Source organism: Anser cygnoides, chromosome Z (assembly GCF_040182565.1).
Source record: "Anser cygnoides isolate HZ-2024a breed goose chromosome Z, Taihu_goose_T2T_genome, whole genome shotgun sequence".
NCBI lineage: Eukaryota > Metazoa > Chordata > Aves > Anseriformes > Anatidae > Anser > Anser cygnoides.
In genome coordinates, this window is record NC_089912.1 from 48,911,525 (window position 1) to 48,937,153 (window position 25,629).

The following is a 25,629-nucleotide window of genomic DNA, read 5'->3' on the forward strand; positions in this document are numbered from 1 at the left end:
ATACCTAGCTTCCATTTCCTTCTGCGATTGCCACACCTAATTTCTAGTTTTGCGTAGCAAAAATACTTAGACATATATTCAAATGTGCTTAAACTGCACTGACTTCAGTTGGGTTTAAACACATGCTTAGAAGACAAATATGTGCTCAAAGATCTTTGTTCAACTAGATACTTAACCTTTTATTACCTGCATTATGAAGCTGTGTGTTCATTTTTGATGATTAGTAAAAGCAGGTACTACTTTAATTTTTCCATTTGTCACTGGGTGAGAACTACAGTGAAGGGAATTCCCTTCTACCCCTTCAAGATAAGTAGATGAAAATATAAGATTAAGTGGAGATGTTGGTTTTTTATTCTTAGAGAGGAACGTAGCACTGCATCTCAAAAGGGCAGGTCTGAAGAGAGAAAGAGACATCTCTTAAAGTAGGGAACTCTTGAGATGTGAAGGCAAATGTCAGTAACTTATATCTCAGCTTTGTTACGATCAGAAGTGTTTGTGCAGGTGTGTCCTTGAATACCAAATCAGGTAAGACACGACAGGCTGTTTGCATGGAAGGCATAGGAAGTAAATTGCAGGATAGTTTCTGGAACATATGGCAGTCATTACTGCTTGTCCCCCCAATATGAAAAGAGGATTTAAGTCCATATTAAAATAGTGAATTTAAATATCAAATGTTTACAAAGATTTTTGAACAACCTCAAAGCATGCTATTTCTGTAAGGGCAGAACTATAACTTCAAATGTTTAAAAATAAATTAAACCATCTGATGGCTGATGGAAAAAGCTAATGACAGGCAGAATTCAGCCATTTTAGTCTAGCTAGCTGCTTCTGTTCCAGATGTCAAGCTACAAAACAGTAAGTCATGTTTTATGTCCATATAATTTTATTAAATATAACTGACCAGAGTTTTCTGGGCTGTTTTCTTTTTTCCTTTGTAGATAAGATTGTTTGCCGAAAATGTAGTGAAAACTGTAAGACATGTGTTGAATTCCAAATCTGCACAGAATGCAAACATGGCCTAAGGTAAGGAAATGATGGATATCACTAAACGCAATAGCTGAAGAGGCTTAGAAGTCTGTGGGTATGCAATGAAGAACATCAGATAGCTGTTTAACCTTGAGTGGCCCTCATTTCATGTGTTCCGTTGCTGTTTAGGCAGTAATATAGTATTTTTTTATGCTACTGTGTGCTGGTTTGGCCAACAATGGGTTTTTAGAAAACCTTTCATTTCATGTAAAATAAAAGTCACAGTCATGTGGAAAGCTGGCTTTTTTTTTTTTGTCTTTTTTTTTTTGACCTACAGTGTGGCAGTCAAGGATTATTTTAGAGGTAGACCTGATGAATCATATTAATCTTTCTGATTCATTCTTGTGATAGTTAGAAACTATTTTCTTATCTTTATTGTGTTTCTTCGTACATCCAGCCACTCACTTATCTCAAGTACCTCAGGCTCAATTCTATTACACTGTAGTGTGCACATTATTTTGAACAGCAGTGGATATTTTTATTTCATAGGAGGACTTAATCATTTCTGAAACTGATAGGTAGAACCCACAAAGCATCAGTACACATTTCAAGCTCCTTTATGAATGAATGACCTTTTGATCCAAGCAGCTAAGGTCAAAAATCCTTCAAAATTCATGAAGGAGTGTATGTTGGCTTTATGCCACAAAAAATATGAAGTCAATATTCAGTATCTGTAGGGGTTCTTCTTTCAGAATATGGTGTTCTGCAAATGTTTTAACACTGAGCTTTTACATTTTGTCAAAGTGGATTTTTGTCTTTCAGGTAGTATAAGCTGAAAGTTGTTTTTCTCCAGGACATCAAGAGCTAGATTCCTTTACATTTTGTAAAGGAATTCTCATTTCTGTGTATTTATATTGCATTTATATTTTTCAAGTGCTTGCACAATTTTTATTACAGATATCTCTTATAAAAAAAAAAAAAACAGACCCTTTGAAGAGGAAGTGTGATCTAGTGGGAAGGAAAGCATGGGACCAAATCTGAACATTTCACTCTTTGTGAAATATGAGTATCTGCTTCCATTTAAAAAAGTAATTAAATTTGCAGTCCATGTTAAGAGTTTGGAGAATTTTAACAGAATCAACATGACCTTCTGTGTATCTGTGAAATTAAATTAGTAAAGTAGCAGTTCAGAAGTTCCTATAATTGGCAAATACGTCAGAAGAACCATATTAGTGACCTTATAGGACACAGTCTCCATAGAAAAGCTATGTCTCGTTTTCTGTATTTCTCAGGAACTAACTTTACATACTTCCATGTCCATTAATATCAGCTTGTAGCACCGCTGAAGAAATAGACAAATTTATTCTGTGTGACAAAAGAAGGAGCAACAAAAATTTTAAAAAAAGAAAAACATATTTCATGTTTTCTTGGGCAATATTAGCAAGCTCAGACTGGTTTTTGGTAACGTTTTCAAAGAACGCCATCTGTCTGGGCATGAAAAATAAGTGGAGTCTCAAGACCCAGAACATGCACTTCAGATTCCCATTGTTCAAAACTTCCTGCATTTTCTTGGCAGAGATGTGTCTATGGGCAGGATGTATCTACGGTTGGGACTTGGAAGACATTGATTCCAGTTCTGATCCTGCTGTTGACCCGTTAACTAAACTCAGGCAAATGATTAGTTTTCCCATCTGTAAAAATATGATAATGCTACCTGCCTTGTAAAGCACTTTGAGGTGTGTGGCTGAGGAAAAATAGTAAGAAAAGAGGTGTTACATTTGTTGAATTGCTAATTTATTTTTTTCTGAACTGGGATCATAGACACTCCAAAAGTTCCAGCAGTGCTGAGCACACAAAACTTTTGTTTTATCCAATCTATAAAACAGCAATAGCTCTCACATAAGGTGATAATCCCTAGAGCTGAAGAGCATTTTTAGAGAAAGAGCTCAATTCGGTGAAAGCTGAGATTCCACACCAGATGGCAAACATGGCAGAGAAGTCCTACCTTTAAAACAAACAAACAAACAAAAAACTGTTACTCAGTACCTTGTGCTCCTCAAAAGTACCTGCAGGCAGAATACCTCCATCTGTAATCTAGACAAATCACCCATGTCATGCATAACTGCTATTCAGTTAGGAGATTTTAAAGGAAACTGCTATGGCAGAAAGAGGTGGTGATTTCCTTGTTTGAGAATCTGTTCTTGGTTTGTGTTGTAGAATGGTATCAGGAGATGCTGCTGGTCTTTCAAACAAAGTATGAGGTCTTGTTAACAAGTCCCTTAGTATTTTTTTAATGCAGTGGTGCTGACCCTGTGTCAAATTCCTCATGGATAATTGCGTTTTACATGCCTGAGTTTTTAGGACTCTGGCATCTTTCATATTTTACTGTCCTCTACTACTTGGTAGTACATACAATGAGTTTGTAAACAGCGTCTGTGTTTCACCATAGATGAAACTGTATTTCATTCCCACTTGATGTGATTGCTGACTCTAAATTTACACAAATATGACCAGTGAAGGAAGCAATGGATCCTAATCTATGAGTTGCACTTTTTTTACAAGAGAACTGCTGGTTTGTGAATGACCTTCTTGTCTTTTGGTGCTGTCATCTGCTCAAACATTGTGCTTTTTTTTTTTTTTTTTTTTCCGTTTTTACAATAGTTTGCATGGCACCAAATGTGCTATCCGCTGTGAAGATGGAAAATACCATAATGGTAGGGAATGTGAACCGTGTCACCGTTCCTGTGCAACATGTGCAGGTATCTGAATAGCATTTATCTGCATTGTTTCCTTTCCTCCCTAATTTTAGCTCTGATTTTATCTTTTTATTGTTACTACATTCTAGTTACAGTATAATGTGCCTGCTGACATGTAATTTCTTAATTCTTTTGATAGTTCTTTAATATATCTTAAATATGGCAGACTTGTTTCAGTTAACATGGAAATCTAATTGAAGGTGTGCATACATTCTTTTTTTTTCTTTTTTTTTTTTCACTGTAATAGTGCTCATTCTAATTTCCAGTAATGCCTTCCATTTTCTTTCTGGATTGGAAGAATGATTGGATAGATTTTATGGCATGTATGGAACTACCAACATACATTTCTTTCAGAAAAATACTGAAATTACGTAATGTGCTTTCTTCTAACCATATACCTTTATTGTTTGATGTTACTCTTTGAAAGAAAGTAAGGCAAGTAAAACATGGTCTCTAAAATTAAGATAAGGTTTTGCTACAGATAGAGTTGATGTCTGTTACAGAATAGGAGGAACTAACCACTAATATAATGTATTTTCTCTGGGGTTTAAGGTGGTGGAGTAGACGCTTGTATAAACTGCACACAGGGCTATTTTATGGAAGATGGGAGATGTGTGCAGTCCTGCAGTACTGGTTACTACCTTGATCACTCCACTGAAAGTGGATACAAAAGCTGCAAAAGGTATGATCTGTGGCTAATGTGTCTGATGTTCAGTAGTATGTTAGCTATTATTGTGTTGAGAAAGATAATACTTATGAGAACAGAAAACACTGCTGATTTCAAAAAATAGGAAAAATGTGCTGCATACTAAGCAAATGAAGTAAAATGTTGGTTTTTGTTTTGTTTTATTTTGTTTTAAATTTTGAGTTATATTCATGCAGATCATCTGAAAGTATTTTTCTAGTAATCACACATGTCCTTCACTTTAAAAAGCCTATAGTGAAAATCTGAGTATATATGCATAGAAATGTAGAATTTATAAATCTGGCAGAGGATCTGTGTTTCCCAATAACAAGCCAAAAAAAAAAAAAAAAAGAATCTATGATTTTTTAATATCAGGTTAATTACTAGTAATAAAGAACATTTCAGTTCTTCAGCTGTATAGACATAAACATGACATAAATATATTAACAGACTTACTGTCCAGCATAGTTCATCTGAGTGTACCAATAGGTAGATAAGCCTCAGAGAAGGTTGTGCTGTGCAAAGAGGGGACATACTTTTCTATTTCATTCTTTGTTAAACAAATACTACTTGTTGCCCTTTGGAATTGTTTATTATTGACTCACATTGAGCTCAAGGCAGGAAGGGAATCACCATGTGTTACAGTTTTCCAGTCTTCCACACACAAAAAAAAAGCAATCGATACACAGTGAAAATCTAACAGCCAGAAGGGCGATGAAATGACCGGGAAGCAGCTCATTCTTTTCCATCCTGTGGCTTTGAGTTCATCCCTTGCTGGTGTATGGATGCACTATCAGCTTAATACTTCTGTTGATTACTTCTGCATAGTTCCTAAATACTAGAATAATGCAGATATTTAGTTTCAAAAAAATGTGAATAAAAAGTGGTTGGAGGACAGAAACAGGACTGACTTGCAGAAGGAGGTCTTTTTTTTTTTTAATTATTACCATTGTTAGAACAGCTGATACCTCTGGAAACAACAAACAAGCCCTTTGCAGTGCAGAAGCAGCCTCCTGGGAACTCTTGTATTTGGTGAGGCCATAAGGCCAACCCTAACACTGTCTTTCAGATGTGATGCCAGCTGTTTGGACTGCAGTGGTCAAGGAGACAGAAACTGTACGATCTGTCCAAGTGGCTACAACCTAGACTCTGGTGTCTGCGTAGTGGGAACAGTCTGCAAGGATGGTAAGTGCAATTCTCTGAAAAGATCTGTTTTACCATTACTGCTTCTTTTACATGTATTGGGTTCGGCTGGTCTCTTTTTATTTGTCAAATTCTCAATTTGAGTTCTACACTACTTTTTACTTTTTTCAGGCTTGTGAAAAGGAGAAAGCCACATAAGTGTGCATTAATAGGATTAGTCATATACACACCTGAATTTTCCTAAAATAGTTCCCCCCCTGGCAGCAACCTACTTTTGCTTCCTTTTCTGTTTTTCAAAAGACATTGCTTTCAAAAAAAATTTGTATGAGGACCCTAGCGTACTGTCAGTAGAATCACATTTATTTATTTCACCACTTTAAACCGTGAAAATGCTGATAAGTAAAAAGGGTCTTAAGTACCTGTAGTGTTACTTGAATTATGTGAAAGGGTAATGAGAAAAAAGAAGAACAGTGGGCGCCAACTTGTAATGGAGACTTGAACTTCCTCCAAGCTCTCTGAAGCAATGAAGGTATCGTTCTTATTGCATGATTGGCTTCATTATTCACTAATACTCATTCCTTTCAAAAGTCAAAATTACAGAGACACTGGGATAGCATCATGCTTCTCTTAAAATATTACTATGTGAATTACTTGTAGTTAACAACCCAACAAGTGCTATCCAAGAGGAAAATCACACTAGAACAAAGCCCAGTGTTAAGCAGCGTGAAAGATACCTGATATAAAGTGCAGTAGTACATGCATATACATACGCAGACAGTTTGGTCTTTGTTACGGTAGGGTTAATCCATCCTCATTTGTCCACATGCAGCTTCAGCTGGGTACACACATACAGTTGCCCAGGACTGGGGACACCCTGCCTCGGTCCTGTCTCCCTGGTTCTTTCAAGTGAAGTTGCCATGACAAGGCAACACCTGGGCATGTGGGCCATGAGGTAATTGCAGTGCATCCTGCTGGATCCCACCACATGGTGTGTGCTCTCCACAGCCCAGGGTAGCCAAGGAAAGTACAGAAGTCTTTCCCTCTGTTAAGTTACCAAGCATGGAGGGCCTCATTTCGCTACCTGACAATTAGCACTGGGTACGTGTCTAACTCACTCTGCAGGATGTGCATTTCTGTTGAAAATGTTTATTCTTTTTCCATGGTTTGACTGTTTTATGCTTTTGAATCATGAGAATCGAAAACAAATTCCTTTGCTGTAAATATCACTGTTTTCTAATTATTCTCTTTCTAATCTTTTTTTTCCTTTTCACAAATGGATACCAATCATTCCCTGTTGGACCACACAATATCTCTTCCTGAAAAAAAAAAAAAATGCTGTTGACTGAAATTCCTTCTGATGGACCAAATTTCCTACTTGCTACCTGCTCCTGAATGGTCTCTTCAACCAAATCTGCCTGTCTGACCAATTAAACCTCCCTCCATTGTACACACCATGCTCTCCAAACCTTCAACTTCCCCTTCTTCTCTTGCTGCTGCCCTCCGGAAGCCACGGAAGAGTCCTGGGCCGAGGGAGGATTCTGTATGCTGGTGAAAAAGAACAATCTCTGCCAGCGGAAAGTGCTTCAGCAACTGTGTTGCAGAACATGTACACACAAGGGGTGAACTGACACCTCCCAGAGTCCTCCTGCTCCTGTAGACTTATAGATTAATCCGTATTATTGAAAAAGGAAAAAAGAAAAAAAAAAAAAGCCACCTCTTTCTCTCTCCCCCCTCTTTGTCTGGGGAGATGGTGAACTGTTTGTTGGAACTTAAATGGAAAAACTACAACACGCCTACCTTTCATAACTGGGTGTTTAGAGCTGAGCATCCAGGATCGCAGAGTCAGTATTGTGTGACCAAAGCATTTGATGCCAAAATTAACATTTAACTCATGATTTGATTTCTTGTCAACCTTAGGATTATTCCTGTTTTTTGAAGGTCCTTTTTCTTCCCTTTTTTTTCCTGCTTGTTTCCCCTTCAAGTTTAAAGAGTGTTTCAAGAACACACACGTTTACACGGATTAAAACTAAACAACACAAAAAAAGTTTGCATTAGTCTTTTTTGTGCTATGTGAATTGACAGGGGGAACTTCAGGAAATGAGTCCCTAAGGGAATCAGAAACATCATCAGCTGCAGGACTAAGTTCTGTCCCTTTCGCACCAGTATTTAAAAAAGAAAAGTGATCATTTCTGCACACATTTCTTTCCTACTTCCTCTGCTGTGTGCTGTTTTTTGTATCACATGCAGTGTGTATATATGTTTTGCCCAAAGTGGTTTTTTTGGTCATATAGATCTCATTTTTAGACAGCTAGCTTATTAACAGATATGCTAGGATTTTTATTTTATTTTTTTAAATTGTAAAAGCTATTTCAAATAAACTTAAAAAAAACTTTGTTCCTGTTGTGAACAAGTTCGGAAGAAACTACTCTTGGTTTGTGTAAGCAAGAGTAATGTATACATGGAAATCAAAACTTTGCTAACATGTAAGGAGTAGTCATAAATTATTGTTGTCTTGTAATGTTCACCAAAAAGGGGATATTATCATGCAGATATGTGGGGATATTTCATAGTGCCCATACAGAAATGCCAGTGTGACTGTATGTGACAGAATGTGTTTACAGGACTGGATTTATAATTGAGCATGTAACACTGTGCCAAATACATCTCCAGGGGTAATTACGTATAGGGCAATAAATCAACTGTTTTCTTGATGTAACAATCGTGTCTTGATGGGCCTGAATCTGCTTTTAACTGCTGACAGTACAAATTTCAGCAGGAATAATCCTGCTGAGGCCAATAGAGTTACCTCATTGTAAACCCATCCTGGGTGGTAAGAGAAGTAGGCTTCTGCCTTCTCTCTTTACCCAGGTACACAGCTGTCAGTACAAATTTCTGTTTAATATGTATTCATCAGCTTCACTTAGCATGCTGTTTGGAAGCCATTAATTTTAACGAAAAATAGTAAATTGAACTTTGAAGATACTGTTTTGGGGGGAAAATACTTAAAACATGCAAAGTGTCTCTCTGTTTTCTTTCCAGGACACACAAGTAGAAAATGTATTGCAGGTGTTTAAGCATGTAAATGTTAGAAAATAAAGAGAACCTCCTTTCTAAATACCAAAATGATTGTGGAAGTTTTACAAATGATGGATACAAATCTATAGAAGTAATAAGCCCGCTTTTCCAGAGAGCAGATAAACTATTACAACCCATGTCTGGTTCTGTATGACAGGGGGCCTGTGAAGCTCCTTTGGTGCCCATCACAGATTTCCTGCTAAACATGCAAAGTTATAAGAATTGAATATGTGCTAGTTTAACTACTAGTCTGTTACTGCCTCATTTCTCAATATAACATTTTTAACTAGAACATAATGCTTTCAAAGTTTAAGTTAATATTATATATATATTATATATAAATATATATTCATAATTGAGATTTAATTATGTAATGGATTGTAAAGAGTTTGTTTGGATACTTACAAATGCCTCTAACACTATTATAGAGAAAAAATTAATATCTTTGTTTTCTTTTTTTTAAAAAAAAAACAACACATTGTTAAATCCAAATTCATTTTTACTGAAAAAAATACTGTACATGTGTAAAATGTTCAGTTGTTATTTGTAAAATAGGGTAGTTCTGTTGTAATTGATATCGGCCAAAATCAATGTTATTCCATATTTTATTTTTTCTATTAAATTAACCTAAATTCCTGTTCCTTTGGTCTGGAAAAACATGTTGGTAATCTATATGTAAAATATCTCTGTTGAAGGGCACAGGTAGCTTTATCCTATAGATACTACATGCAAGTCATTGAAATGAATTGGGGGAGGGTAAGGATGTTTCATTTTTTGTGGAATTTTTGAGTGATGAAATTTGTGAAAGCAGAAATGTCTGGATTCTGTGGGAGGACACCTTTTGTGTGCTATCAGTTCAGCCGTGTCCAAACCCTGATGGGCAATAGTGCTGGCTTCCTTCTCCCCATGAGAGTTTGTCTCTTGCATTCTTTGGATTAAAAAGCTGCATGCATAAATACCTTTTGACTCAGAAGGCTTGGGAGGAGCGTAGTAGTTTTATGGTCGTTCATGGCCATTTGCACAGTACAATACTGATGCTTGTTTATATGCCAATACTCACATTCTGCACACCTCAGGTCACAACCCTGGTCTACCACTTAAGAGCAGCAGGCTGTCTCTCCTTTCCATTAAACCAAGAGGGCTCCCTGTAGTCTTATCTGTGATCCCTGCAGGATCAGAGTTTCCACTGACATTAGCTGATGCTTTCATTCATTTTCCACTTAGTCCTACAACCTGAGTGGAGAACAAAGTGGCAACTCATCCTCAGAATTTGTATATTCAGATGAAGCTCTAAGCACGTTCACTGAGGACATGTAAAGAAGATCCTGAAAAAATATTTTTTAGCCACTGGCTTTCAGCCTCAAATATCTCGGTATCACCAACTTGGTTTCAAAATATGGAATTAGGTCATCAATCTCTCAGTTTTCCTGTCAGTTCTTGGACAGCACATGTTCAGCAATAGTTTCATTAAGCCACACTAGGAAAAAAGGTTGGCCTAACCCTTATACTGATGCTGTATGAAGAGCTGCTTCTTTCAGGTCCCATCCCACCTTCATATTCAAACTGGCATGAGAAATTCAAGCAATCACAATGTCAAGACTTCATCTTCTTTGGGTGGGAAATATACAAAAAGTACATTCTTTACAGCTCTGGCCAAATAAGTCTGCCCTAGAGGATGTACATCTAAATGCTGGTTTGTGAAGCCTCACAGAAAAGCAAGCCTAGACAGAGTTTTAGATTGAAAATGAGAAATCTCCGGTGTCAGTTCAGACTTTTTGAATATTGTTATTTCTTGATGCATTGACAGCAGTGGCCAGATGCAGAATTAGTAAACAGCACTATAGTTAGTCCTTGCACAAGAGGCTCACTGCGGCAATGGGATTGTGATTGAATGAAGCTAGTGTGTCCCCATCTGCAGAATTATCTTAAGTGATTGATCTCTGATCAATGCTGAGTATTCATATTTGACAGTATTTGGACATATTTGGAGTATTCATTATTTGACACCTTGTTGTTAGCATGCAGAACAGATATGGACCTTGTTAGGAAGATCAGAACCTGCTAAGCTTGAAGAAAATGCAACTTTTCATCCTGTATGAAAGGACACTTGATGATGTCGGTCCAGATCTGTTCATTGATTTCTGCCTTATTTATAACACAAGTCAAAAACAATGACAGATTTTTAAGTTAATCTTCTTTTTAAGGCATGTCACTTCCATGGCAAACTATTTGCCTGTTCATGTATGTTCAGAATAATTCTTATTCAATCATTGATTTAAAAGTGAAATGAATACTCAGACAGACCTCTTCCTTACTAAAAGTCTCAGAGACAATGGCAGCTGTGGGTCAAAAAAATCGCATGCATCAGCTAACACTATTTTTAACCAGAACAGTTAGCATGCCATAGACAAGCAGAATATCTGCTGACTGTTGTATGAATGCACCATTTTGTAAGTGGAGGATGCATTTCTCTTTCTGTAAATGGGCCGTATGCCTTTCTAGCTGCTGCTGTCCATCTCAATCATACGCCAGTGTTGTGGGATCAGCAAATCAGAGACACACCGGGTTGTGTCAGTGGAAACTATGCTTCTGACCAGTAGCTTCCGTGGCTCTTGGGTTAGACCCCATCTACCCACACACCAATCTCCACTGATATATCTCATCTCTTTCTGGGAGGCTTTGCAAGGTCCCTCACTGTGGAGAACACAGTTTTCTAATAGAGACTTCCCTATGAGACTATACAGATTACCCCAGTTCCTATTTGGACTACAAGCTTCCAATGTCCTGTGAAATTCTGAGAAAACCCTGTTACTGAATATATGCTATAATACCAAGGCTGCTGCATGTTGTCAGGTAATGATAAGAGGCATGACCCTATGACCCTTTAAAATGAGTAAACTTATATGCAGAGATACTAGAGCTGACTACAGCAACTTCATTCCTAAATAGAACTTGCAGCTGGTGATGGCCAAGTTAATTCTCTTAGTAGCCACATTGCAACCAGACTGAATATTACCTGTATCAGTGGCCACTTTAGGTAACTATCTGCTACTTAAAAACAAAACAAAACAAAACAAAACAAAACAAAATTGATGAACTGAATGACTTTGAGAAGGCCTGTTATAAATTCAAGATTCCTGTAAAGACATGTAAGTGACAGCTTGTATGATTCAGTGTTTTCAATCTGCAGTGCAACTCATGGAACAGTAACTTGTCTTTGATCCATTACCATGCCTTATATTTATATTGCATATGCCATTGTCATGTCATTGGTTAAGAATGAATCAAGAAAAGTTCTGTCATTAAATGTTTGTGCAAAATATTTTAAGCGAGCATTAAAAAAGTTTTACAACATACAAAAAAAGTCCTAGTCGAGTTTGCATCAAAAAGAAACCGACCCCAACGTGAACTTACATGAAAATTTTCAGAATCTGCAGTTTCAATATATGATAAATAAGGTTGAAAAAGTATGAACACTTTGTTTAACAGAGGGAAAAAACGTTTGATGTAAATTTTTTCTTTACTTGTATTAAATCATTGTGGGAGATTCCAATTTTGTTTAAATTGATTATCTGATTATTTATTACCATCACTCATGACAGTGTTTTGAGGCTTAAATCCTCCTCTTAGTCCACTAGCAAGGACCAAAGAATTGTATGTAGCAACACAGTGTCCTTGAGATCAAATTAAAGCTATAGAGTTTAGGATTACATCCAGCCTGTGACAGTGCAATCAACATCTGCACTCCTTCTGTTGGTTGCACACTGGTGAGCCAAGAGGATTCAAACTTACTGTGGTCTGGGGACATTTCTGCAAAATTTCAGAGCAGAGTAATACAGGGTCTCACTGAAATCCTCAGGATAAAGGCTGGGAGATTGCAGGTATGTTCACCTGCTGTGCAAGAGTAGCAGACACCACCACAAAAAAACATACAATGGCAAGAAGGCTCTAAGCGTTTAGAAAAACAAAAACAAAAACTTTTCCAGTAAGCAACAAATGGAGCCTGTCCATGCCATACCAAAGGCTGGTTTTTGTTATATCTTTTTCTGAGCAGCTCATGCATTTGTTGCCAAAGATGGGCAATGCACAGCTTTGATGCCCCTTATACAATCATTTATTTATCACTGTTTCTCAGTGTTTGGGGATGGATTTGTTGAAGGTCTTCTGGGAAAACAACACCAATTTTCAAAGCAAATAATACCATCCCATCACAAAACACAGTGGACATCTTTGCTTTATGGTGTTACAAAATTAGCTGGTTAAGTACCCATTTTGCCAATCAGCCTGGGGAGGAGAAGCTAGAACATTGCCAGGATGTGAGTATTTATTTACCCAAGGAGAATTAATGGCTCCATCATGCAAATTCAACAAAAGCACTGAATGCTCACTCAAGCTTGACAAGTTTGATTTAGTTAATAATATCCATCTCTTCCACTTACAATTGTCCCTGTCCTACCCACTGCCCTGCTCCTGGTGGGTGCAGATGCTCTTTGAGCTGTGGGTCAGAAGGTCTCCAAGTCCCCACACTTTGCACTGCTGTCAGCCCCAGTGCTTGTGACCATGTCATTGTGCCAATGATCGAAAGAGAAAAATAACTCATAATACTCATTCCCCAAATAAAGGCCCTTTTCCTACTCCAAGAGCAAGGCCATATTGAAGGTGTGTAAACGCTGCTCTGACTGGGTCTACTTCCAGCACAGCCTCCCTGAATGCTTTCAATCCCAAGGGGGTCCAGGAGCTCACATAGCCAAAAGGTGCTACAAAGCCTCTTTCCAGCTGTACCTGAATAAGAGGAGCTGTATCATTTGCCCGTTTCTGCACCCTTGGCAAAGAATATGTAGTCATTAAAGGGAATGTCCTGGACTGTTTGCTTGGGAAATCATCAGAAGTGATTACCTTTTGGGTATTTCTGCAGTGTCTATAGTGGAGACGAGGAATGAGGGGGGACTTTAAGCAAGAGGATGATCTGGATAGGCTGGACCGATGGGCTGAGGCCAACTGTATGAAGTTCAACAAGGCCAAGTGCCAGGTCCTGCACCTGGGGCGCAACAACCCCAAGCAGTGCTACAGGCTGGGAGGTGAGTGGCTGGAAAGCTGCCTGGCGGAGAAGGACCTGGGAGTACTGGTTGATAGTCGGCTGAATATGAGCCAGCAGTGTGCTCAGGTGGCCAAGAAGGCCAACAGCATCCTGGCTTGCATAAGAAACAGTGTGGCCAGCAGGGCTAGGGAAGTAATTGTCCCCCTGTACTCGGCTCTGGTGAGGCTGCACCTCAAGTACTGTGTTCAGTTTTGGGCCCCCCACTACAAGAAGAACATCGAGGTGCTCGAGTGAGTCCAGAGAAAGACAACGAAGCTGATGAGGGGTCTGGAGAACAAGTCTTATAAGGAGCGGCTGGGTGAGCTGGGGTTGTTCAGCCTGGAGAAGAGGAGGCTCAGGGGCGACCTTATCGCACTTTACAGGTACCTTAAAGGAGGCTGTAGCGAGGTGGGGGTTGGTCTGTTCTCCCACATGCCTGGTGACAGGATGAGGGGAATGGGCTAAAGTTGCGCCAGGGCAGGTTTAGGTTGGATATTAGGAAGAACTTCTTTACTGAAAGGGTTGTTAGGCATTGGAATGGGCTGCCCAGGGAAGTGCTTGAGTCACCATCCCTGGAGGTCTTTAAGAGACGTTTAGATTTAGAGCTTAGTGATATGGTTTAGTGGAGGACTTGTTAGTGTTAGATCAGAGGTTGGACTAGATGATCTTGGAGGTCTCTTCTAGCCTAGATGATTCTGTGATATTCTGTGATTCTGTGAAAACTAACACACTGAAAAGTTGCTTTGCGGAACTAGGAGGTAGTACACTGATCCTGCCCAGTATTTTTGGATACCTACCTCTAGCAGGAAGAGAAAAGTGAAGTAGAATAGAATGTGAAATTGATTACCAGTACGAATCTATTTTGTGGTCTTGTTGGGGCAAGAGTTTCCCTGCTAAATTCTGCCCGGTTATTTCAGTAAATCATATCCCGATTAAGTTTAGGATCTCCAGTAAAGGGTCGCTCTATTTAAAATGGACACAACCACTTAAATACAGCCCTGAGATGTTCGTCTGTTTCCTCCATGGGGTTATGTCTATCTGCAGAAATCCTGTGGTCAGGGAAGGCTTTGTTTATACCAATTAAGTACAGCTCACTGTAAAACATAAGAGACAGACACCATGCTGCTACAGTTGCCTCTGGATTATGAATAGTTTTCTTCCAGCATGGAAAGATCCTATGTTTAACTGTACATTAAACATACGCAAATGTATCCAGATGCAAATAACACCACCTTTACTTAATGATACAGTCAGCCCCTACCTTTCTTTTCCATATTTCACAAGACACTATCTGGATTTCCAACACAGAATTACCAGCAAGATTACATAAATTTCAGTGAGATTTGAGTGTCTCCATTTCACTGCCATTTTGGACATTCTTGGCTACTGAGCTTCACCAAAAAAATAGGAATCTGAAGCTCCAGAAATGGAGAAGCTAAACAGATTCTTTACCAATGTAGTTCCGAAATTTTGAAAGACAGACATGGTATTTCCCTCTCCTTCAAGAAACAAGAAGGGTACAGAGCACCATATTAGCAATAAGGACAGCGGCTGCTCCATTCCCCTTTCCACTTTCTCGTGAGGCTGTCAAATTTCAGGCTGCAAGTGAACAGCAGAAAACCCTACCAGTCTCTGACCTTTGTGCTTACACAGACAAGGAGGAAACCCTGGCCAGCTTACGCGTCCAGTCATCCACATTATTAGCACAAATGGAGGTTTAAAGCAGATTTTTAAAACAATTAATACATCTTTCTGGACTCTGTTTACACCTGTTCAGTACCCCTTAGGGCTCTGGCTCTTCAATGGGCTTCTAACAACCATTATATAAATAGAAATATACATATATACATAGAATATGCAATATACATATATACGTAGAAATTAGGGAATTTATATACATAGAAATTAGGGCATTACACCAAAAATAGAATGACAAAAATTCCCTTTGTGTCAGCAGAAAGGGCACCTTTGGTTGATGTAAATATTTTTATTCAGTAGGGAAAAGAATAGGGGGCTGTGCAAAATAATGCAGTTGATAAAGGTAGTTGCCTCTCACAATTAAAACTAACCTGAGGCTCTATGTGATCTCAGCTAATCCAGAAACAAAAGGGTCTTTCATCCTAAAATCATTATATCTCATTCTGCTCCACACACTGCTGTTCATGGGGGATATCCTCATCCCTTTCCAAGGTTCTGCCACATCCCTTGGCACAAGGGGGCTGCAGTGGCTGAGGAGCCAGCATCTTAACCTCAGCCTTCATGATCATCACTTTTGAAGAGTAGACTTCCATCCCAAATACCTCTCAACACCTTGGATCATATCACATCAATATTCATGAAGGATGTCCCCTTTGTCCCTTTGTCACCCAAACAGGGAGACAGGGATGTGGTCACTGTGTAAAATGACTGACTGGAGGCTTATAATTAACAGGAGGCTGAAGCTAGACAAATCAGAATTGGAAAGCAGGCTCAAGTTTCATATGCTTAGCCAAAATCGTGTCGGGGGGTGGGGTGGGGGGAAAAGTGTAGGAAATACCACAATCTCACAATCTCTGTGCCTAAAAATTTTCAAGGTTAAGACAAGATTCCTTTCAGGGAGCAGTAATCTATCAAACATTAAGTCTTTGGGCTAAGCTGACGGGTAACCCCAAGAGGAATCCTCAGGGTGATGTTTAATGGTTTGTTACACACAGGTTAGTCTAAGCTCCTCATGGACTTAAGCTTCATGGATAAACTTTTCTTTAGCAAAATTCAAGGAGCTAGTCCCACCTGCCAGCCAAAAGAAAATGTGTCAAGGATGAATATGGGAAAAGCACAACTCTTCCTAACACTGAATTTTCTAGGTTCTTATTGTTGATCAGTGAAAAACAGTTATGATGAGTGTTTCTTTATCAGCTGGGTGAAACTTTTGTAACCCGTAAGATCGCATACAGAAGCCCAAGTACAAAATCTATATACAAGTTTCTGTGAAAGTAAACAAGCAAAAGGAGGAAACAAGGTCATTTTTTGGAAGGTTACACAAAAATGTCGCTAGTAATGCTAAAGAAGATAACCTGTGAATGTTTTTAAATGAGAGGGAGTGATTTTTTGATTAAGAAAGGTTGGGAATTAGTACGTCACTTTCAGTGACTAAGTCTCATGGGGGCTACAAGAGAAAAATTGATTTATGACTACCTGCATATAAAATTCTGTGTGACTCCAGGCTTGGCTTACAAGGATATTCACACCCTCATCCAACTGGCCTACTGAAACACCATGTGCTGTGAATAAATGGCAGATTTTGGAAATCAGGAGGGAAACAGAATCAAGATAAGGGCCATGTACTTAAAACTGCTTATGCGAAGACATAGCAATTTCCTGGAAACTGTGACAGTGCTCTAGTCTGGGACTCAGAAGAGACAGGTTTTGGTTTGCTGTTATACCATTAACCTGACTCGATGAGTTTACTGCAATTCATTTTTTTCTGCCTCTTTAATGGGTATATTTCTTGCCCCATTTTAAAATGCACCTATCAACAGATAGGAACTTGTTTTAAGTATAGGTTGTTGTATGAAGTTAAAGGCACAGCCTACAGCTTGACATGACCCTGATGAAGAGACATTGCTAAGGGACACAAGAAATTGTACACAGAAGTCTTCCAGCTATGAGGTATTATGTATGTTAACACTTCATTCACTTATTTTTTAAACAATGTGACAAATGTTTTTAAGCAAGGTGACAAGGTAACAGAAATGACAAACAAGTGAAAATTAAATCTAGGAAGACCCAAAGTAATTGACTGGTATTGCTTGAATTAAGGCAGAGCTGGGATGCTTTGGTAGTGGTATTCTCCAGTTGTGTACACTGGGCAGATAAAGAATTTTAATATAGAAGAAAGGAAAAAAAGAGAGTCAAGGTTTGGTAAGAGGTATTATCTAGCCCACAAGAAATCTGGCAAACAGTTAAACCACCCTGTGGAATAGTTTAAAATTCTTCTCTAAAGCTGTATTTCTGTCTTAACTCCTCGAATATCTACCCTCCTCCACCCCCCCCCCCCCCCCAAAAAAAAAAAGGGAAAAAATAAATAAAAGAAAGAAAAAAGGAAAAAAGGCTATTCTGTTAACAGTTATTGGCAGATCTACAGCTTTAGATGTGACTTGCAATTCAGAGGGCCTAATATGTAAGCAATTTCTGATGCGCATTCCTATAATTGTATGCTTTGAAATGCTTCGACTGAGACAATAGAGTCAGCAGAGAGCTGGTCTTCCTGGCAATATTCCAGGGCAGCTGAAATGAATTACAGCACTTCCAATGAAAGAAGTAACGAAGAAATAACAGAAACCTTTTAAAACTCAGCACTTTTACCTTGTGGGAAGGCTATGAAAGGGGATAGCCAGGGTGTGTGAATTAGTATCTCAGGTCCCACAGAAAAGCATATAGGCAAATAAAGTGAAGGTAGTAAGAACTGAAGAAACAAAATGCTTTTATTACACACATTGGAAAATAATATGAGAGAAGCAAATATTTAATAACGTTGCAAGGACAGATCTCCTAGTTATGTAAAGCCAGTAGTATAAAACACCAAGCCACCAAACCTGCAAGCAGAAGACTTTCCAAATACTGCATTTTTTCATGGCCGTGCATTGTCTAGCAAAAAACAAGTAAGAAAGAAATTGAGACTGAGGAAGTTGGCAATTTTTCTGTTGTAATGAGTATCAAATTATACTATAAAATCTCATAAAGACATTTGAGATTATGGGATTCCATGTTACACCCTCTGAATACAAATCAGAAATTGTAAAGAGTCCTACACTAAGAAAAAATAACAATGGCCCAAAGATCTATTAGGCAGCAGGCCACAGCTTTTTTTCTAAGAGGTGAGGATTATAAATACTCAGTACTGTGATAGTACATGACCTCTGCTGCTGTCTGTCTCTTTCTGACATTGTGTCATTATCCTTTCAACTGGAGCAGATAACCAAATTTGCAGTGTGGGTGGCTCCTATTATCAGCAGAAATAATAAAGTTTATATGTTTGTCTGATGCACAAATTTACATTAAAAAAAAAAAAAATCTGTTTCTCTCATCTCATCAAGAGACTGAGCATTTTCTCCTAGCTCCGGATTTCTTGCTGATTAGAAACAACACCAGACCAGCCTTTGAGGAGCACTATTTTCTTGATTCATATGGGTCTATGGCTCATTTTTGACCTTTTTGCTTTCTCCAGGAGACATACGAACCTTTACAAAATTAAAATTACGTCTGTACCTACACTTCGGTACCTCAGCTTTGGCCCATGGTTAGCTGGATACTCCTGTTTTAGCATGCTTTGCATTTGTAACTATACCATTCCCTATACTACAATAACTATACTACTATGTACACCATATATGTAATATAGCTTATATTTCATACCAGGGACTTCAAATATTATAAATTCTGTTAAAAGAGATAAACATGGATATAGAAAAGACAAGGGACAGAGAGCATAATTAGGGTTTTTTTAGGCAATGTTTCATTCCTACATTTTTTAATCCAGCAGCACTTGCTCAGACAATGCTCTTGCTCTTCAGTGCAAGAAAATCATTGCAACTGTGAGCCAAAACCAAGTCACTACATATTTGTATTTTGACTTCTAAAATTCACTGTGTGTGCCAAAACTGTATTTCCCAGCAGCAACACAAGTGAAAAGAGTTTCTAGGTATGAGAAATTGCAAGGTGTATGTATTACACAGGACTCTCTGTCAAACTTCTTCCATTATTTAAGAATGAAGGAACAGCCAGGTCTATCAACTATATAGATGCAATTAGAATAAATTTTCCCATAACAAACTGACATAAAACACAAAACTGTTTGATAAAATCATTTAGTGTTCCCACATTATATTGCACGCAGATCTAGTATTCATGTTAATTACCAAATGAATATCTCAGCTCTGAGAGGTAGGAAACGTATAGCTTACCAGTTTGTGACAGTGTTTCAACGAATATTCATTAAATAAACAGCAGAATTTGCACTTCAGCTCCATAGTAATATTATGGTATTCATGATTATGAAGTGTTTATATCTACATCTCAGATTTTAGACAATCACTCAATAATTCTTCCTCAAGTACAAGTGGACACTTGGTCACCAAATTTTTAGTCAGTTTAAAGAAGAGCCTTGGTCTTTTAGAAGTGGGTTATTGCAGTAGCAGCATGAGAGGGAGACAAAAGTGCTACAGCTAGAGGTCTGGGTAGCACTAACATGTCTCTGACCTATGGAGGCTCACTCAAGTCCTTCTCCACACATAACACAAGTCACAGCCATGAGAGTAAACCCTTTATATTAAAGCTTGTAATCAGGAACACATTGCACCTGCAGCAAGGGAAATTAGGTAACGAATGATCCTACATATCATTATTACTGATGCAAAAGTAATAGCCTCAACCCAAACATCACCGCCTGTCAGGTTCATATGGAAAATAAAAATAAAAATAAAAACAAGCCGGCAAATAAATTAGGACTACAAACTTCTAAGTCTGAATATCCTGGTATACCAAAGGAGCAAGTATTTTTTTTCTTGACACCTTGGGGAAATGTGCTCATTTCAATAATTCAAACCAGGTCTAATTCCTTTTACTCACTGAGTTTACCAACATGGATTGGCACTTTGTTTTTGTGCGTTAGTTTGTTTAGTGTAAGATGTTGAGCTGAAATAAGCAATCTTTTTTTTTTCCTACTAGATGAATATCTTGATGAGTCTCAAGAATGTCAGTTGTGTGACACATTCTGTGACAAGTGCACTGGACCTGAGCCCAACAACTGCATCAGCTGCCCAAGCACAAGGTATGTGTCTCCTAGCACCATGCAACACAAAGATGTCACTTTAGCACTATCTTGCAGATTCAAATGAAGAGACAAGTGATGATTATGGCAAACAAATTGAAGATTATGGCAAACAACAAAACCAGTGTGAGAAACTGAGAGGACAAGTACGTGCACAAAACTGTTTGTTACACAGACATTCAGCATTTAAACAAATGATTCCCACAGCTAGAGAAAAAAGATATTTTAATGTGAAATAATATTTCTTTCATTGTCATCCATTCAAAATCATAACTGTTGGAGTCACAAGGGTGATAAACAGCAAGGCAATCTGCAGTGATACACAGCAATGGAATTTGACACAGGAGTGAATATGGACACTGAAGCTAGCAATCAACAGGGTGGAGATGCTCATAACACCTGAACATATGCTTCTAACTGCAGTTTATTTTTCTAACCTCTCACAAGGCGTGAGCAGATCTAAAACAAAGCTTCTCCACAGGAGATCACTGCAGAAGAGAAGCTGAAGTTTAGGTGCTCTAGCATCTAATCCAGGAGCCTGTTGTTTCTAAACTCATGTCCTGTCAATAGCTCTGTCCTCACACCAGTAACTCTGGTTCCCTTACATTGCAGCCAGCTGGTATTTAAGTAGTATGAAATCAAAATCTGGTCCTGTAAGGCACGGAAAAACAATCCTCAAGCAATGCTACAATTTACACTGCAAAAATCTATGTTAAGACTATAGGATACACAAGGATCAGTGGAGTCCAGACAAATTCATAGCTGAGGAAACAGTATGGATTTAATGCATATGAAGTTGGACACGGCATTAGCACAGGTTTTGGGCAGAATTTTGGACAGAGAACTGGATTTTTCCAATTCACAATTGCATTAACTTAGGTTGTTTGTGCTTCCTAGCAATGCATTTTGAGATGTAAAACAAAGGTGCTGAACAAACTAGTTACAATGCCATAAGGCAAAGCCACTAGAAGTTTGGAGCAATGAAGTTTCTGTGATCTTTTGGAAGGGTGCTGCTGTCTCCCCAGTAAATAATTCTCCATCAGTTTTCAGGTTTTTCATCTAAGTTTTCCAAGAGCTCTCTGTGCTCTTTTTGAACATTATGAAAAGCTGTTAGAAAAAAGTAATATTGGACAGTCACAATTAAAGAAATAATAATAATGGAAAACTTCAACCAAAAGCTAAATAATAAGTCCTTCCAATGGACATTATTTGTTATGTGCTTGAAATAGACCAACTGAACTGAAACAGGATCCTAAATTTTGTAGCTCTTTAGAGCTTTAGATGGTGTCTGTTGAAGACAGTAATGAGTGGCTATTAGATATTAGAGACTAAAATTCAGCAATCCTGCTTTCCTACAGGGAAACACCCGTCCTCTTTGAAAAGGATGAAAAGATTTGGGGTGGGGGGTAATTACCAAAAATCCCCTGAAAATGAAAACAGTGATCAATCCCTGTTCTTTCTGAAAATTCAGCAGGGAATGTCACAATAATTCATAATAAAATCACCGCTAGTTCATTTGCTTATTTGAAAGTTCAAAATGTGGCTACTTGTTTTATAAAAATTATGTAGTAGTGGTAGTATAGTTTTTGTCCAGCTAAACAAACAAACAAAAAAGTATATTACTACTATAAAAGGTGGGGTTTTTTTTCTTTTTTTGTTTTGGTGAGGATAGCTATCATTACAGCTAGCACATGTGACAGAATACAGTAACACTAACTCCAGTGTTTCTGACATGGTGTCCCATTTGCACAGAAACCTAACAGTGTGGGCTGTGGTCCACATGAAGAGATGAATACTGGTCTTCAGCAATACAGATAGTGTTCTACGAACAGTCTGTCAGACTCCAGAGCAAAGACACATCTTTGCTGAATCCACCCTTACGAGCTTCTCCCTGTTTCCGTGCAGCAGCCTGACTTCAGCCTCACAAGTCTTTATAACCAATTCCTAAGCTTGCTTAGACACTAATGTTCTGCGTGCACTTCAGGAAGGCTGTTTGCATTATAGCATATTCTTCCATATCCACACTTCATAAGTCTAGACATTTCCAGTCATGGTAAATTTGAAACGGTTTCAAAGACAATTTGAAAAAATTGTTTTTAAACTTTGCAGATGTTTTTTTCCCCTTCTTTCAGAATAAATCTGACAATGACCATAGCAACTCAAATTTATGAAGGCCTATTGCAGACATTTTCAATACCACTGCCTGGCTACAAGGAAGCATGCACTATCTTCATGTTGTGGAAAGCCTATTGTTCCCTAGTTGTACAGAAAACCTGATGGTCTTGAAATCTGTACTAAGATCCTGAATTGTGCTCAACTTCTCTAGAAATTGAGTCCTAAATCCTCATAAACCAAACTGATCGAGGACAAAAACTGTTGAGAGTGGGAGATAACAGTCTCTTCTCTCTAATTTTCTAAATATTGAAAACACGTTCCAACTCTAGCCAACTTGTCTTATACTCTTTTAATAGTCATATCTGTATTGATGCTTTTCTCCTTTTCATCCAGAAAGAATAAAATCATTAGACACTAAATAGTGGTGAAAATGGACCAGAGATTTTCATTACATATAAGGATTCTGCAGCAGATTATTTGTTATGCAGCAGGACAACATTTAGTAGCAAAACTTCTAAGTATTTGCACATATGCAAGTCTAAAAAGACAGATCCTAAGGGCCAAGATTCAAAGAGGTGTTTGACTGCATATACTTAGTCATTGCACTGAAGCCACAGTATTTTTCACAGCTAGCATTTGAACTAACAGATAGACCATTGCTTCACAGAGAAAGACCTAGTCTTGCTTTCCATTAGGTGACCACTTCAGAGAATGTAGTAGAAAGAAATTTAAGTATAAGACCAAAGGATGATTTTTCTGGGAAAATAATCCAACTCATCTCTGAAGTCCAGGTTCTACGCATGGTTGACATTCTAATCAACAAATACTATCAATAAGATCAGGGAAATGAAGGAGTGGAGTGCAAAGACTCCTGTCAATACAGTGAAGGAAGTATATCTTGTTTTTCTTGTCAGTACATTCTAAATTTAAAGAACAGGTTATTGGTGAATTTGTAATTATGCCTCCCTGTGCCTCAAAAGATTCTTTGATGATGGTCGCTGTGTTATGCAATGCCCCAGAGGAAAGTTTGAATTCAAAAGGCAATGTCATTTGTGCCATCACACCTGCCTGGACTGCAGTGGAAGTGAACCTAACAAATGCACCGCTTGTGGAACAGGTGAGAAAGATTTCTTCTTGCAGCTTTTCCCCCTTGCTTGGCATCCAAGTTTCCTTTCTTCTCTGCTCTCAGGACCTGTTAGAGCCAGCAAAACAAGCAGTGCTTTTGCTACTTACCTGCCTCATAACTGTGTTTTAACCTTGAAGGGTTTTGGAGCTCAACTGCTTTTGTTAAAAGTGTAACAAAACATGGCTCTGCATTGTCTTTCCATCTTTATGTGTTCCCCTTTGTGTATTTTGAATAGGAGCTATGGTCATAGAAACAGAAACAGTAACAAGTAAAATAAAGTCAGAAAAAAAGCCTCTAGAAAAGCGTCTAGAAAAGAAAGTACCATGCCTACCTCCACCAACCTCTACACAGTGTGTGCTTCACTGAAGTGGAACAAACTTGCTGCAAAAACAGGCAGGGAATCTAGGGGGCTCTCCAAAACATCTCCTTGGGGAAGACTAGGAAGCCAGCATGGTAGCTTCCACCACCATGCCCCTACAGATGGGTAACTGAGGTCTGAAGAGAGATAACCACTAACACACACAGAAACTTGTCTTTTTGACACTTTTTTATGGAGTTTAGGTTGAGACTATGTAGTTAACTATGTGGTCGTTCCAAGAAGCAACACCTGTTCTTGTGAAGCTCCATCAGTGTCTGAAGCATAAAAATGATTCCCTCTCACATCTCTAATGCCTGATTCATAAAGAACTTGAGACCTATTACATGCAAGTGCCTGTAAGTGGTGTGAAATTGTCTTTTTTGCTCAATTTGTACACCCTGCGGTGTACAGCAATATCAATTTCTGAATTTCTGTATCAAGCAGTGGAGACCCCGACAAGAGTCACACCCTGAGAAAGCTAGCAAAGATCACTGTGAAGATTCAGACATGAAAAGGAAAGGAAAAAAGTCTGAATTGTTTCTTCTTCTGTGGTGCAACAATTATTCCCTAACACAGCTGCTTTCCCTGCAGCGTCAGAAGTAAATTATGATAAGCAAATATTTAGGGAGCTCTACAGATAAGTAATAAAATACACTTAGCACTATACTGTATGCAATTTAAACTGTAGGGTAGCTCATTAGAGGATTACCCATGTTGCAGCACATGGCACATGGAGTTATAGGAGTTTCCACGGGTTTCATTGAGAAGTCAGCTCCCATACACTACAGAATGTTATTGCTCTGATAGCAAACAGATGCACACTCGCTATTCAGATTCAAATCTAAAATTTTCCAGAGTTTAGCTGTGACTAGGGTGAGGATTACACTTTCATCTGTTATGGAAACATACTGATCCTTTTGAAAGGTGATGTGGGCAACTTTGCTTTCATAATGGTGATTTTACTTCTATTTGTACAACACACTACAAGTACTTCTATGGTCACTGTAAGGGAATATTTGGAACCCAATAATGGAAATCTTGTGGTCCTTATTTGATTAGATTGATGGATATAGATAGTGATGGTTCACTAGCATAACATTTTTATATCACAGATCTTCAGGTGTGTGGAAGATCAGAGATCCTGAAACTTCTGTACATTTTCACTCATGCAGTGTAAAACTGAGCAAATCTTGTAGTCTGCATTCAATATCAATTCATATCAGATGAAGCACTGGAGGATTAATAATGCCGCTTCTTCTGCTAAAATGTCCTCTGCTGCTGACTTCTTTTCCCTGTTTGTCTGCCACACAGATAGACGAGGGATGGAGCGTTTTCTGTACCAAGGGGAGTGCAAAGAGGGCTGTCCTCCAGGTCACTACCATTCACAGCACACTTGTGTCCCCTGCTCTGGACACTGTGAGGTTTGTCTGGACTCCAGACACTGCAAAAAATGTTTCAGAGGATATTACCTTACCCAAAATGTATGTCAGAAACACAGTTGCAGAAAAGGTAAGCATCCT

At 38.4% G+C, this 25,629-nt stretch overlaps 1 protein-coding gene across 2 annotated transcripts in view; it reads left to right on the forward strand.

Annotated features, from left to right (window-relative positions):
* The window catches only part of PCSK5 (proprotein convertase subtilisin/kexin type 5), a 251,048-nt gene that overhangs the window by 184,811 nt on the left and 40,608 nt on the right, over positions 1-25,629 (forward strand). Inside the window, exons 17-23 of one of the 2 annotated variants that reach the window (XM_066988258.1) lie at positions 939-1,023; positions 3,628-3,725; positions 4,275-4,404; positions 5,477-5,592; positions 20,408-20,510; positions 23,606-23,742; positions 25,421-25,618. In XM_066988258.1, coding sequence (XP_066844359.1) covers positions 939-1,023; positions 3,628-3,725; positions 4,275-4,404; positions 5,477-5,592; positions 20,408-20,510; positions 23,606-23,742; positions 25,421-25,618 — 867 coding nt within the window. Of the gene's footprint in view, positions 1-938; positions 1,024-3,627; positions 3,726-4,274; positions 4,405-5,476; positions 5,593-7,057; positions 11,715-20,407; positions 20,511-23,605; positions 23,743-25,420; positions 25,619-25,629 lie in introns of those variants that run through there. The other variant, XM_066988259.1, reaches the window with a different exon arrangement.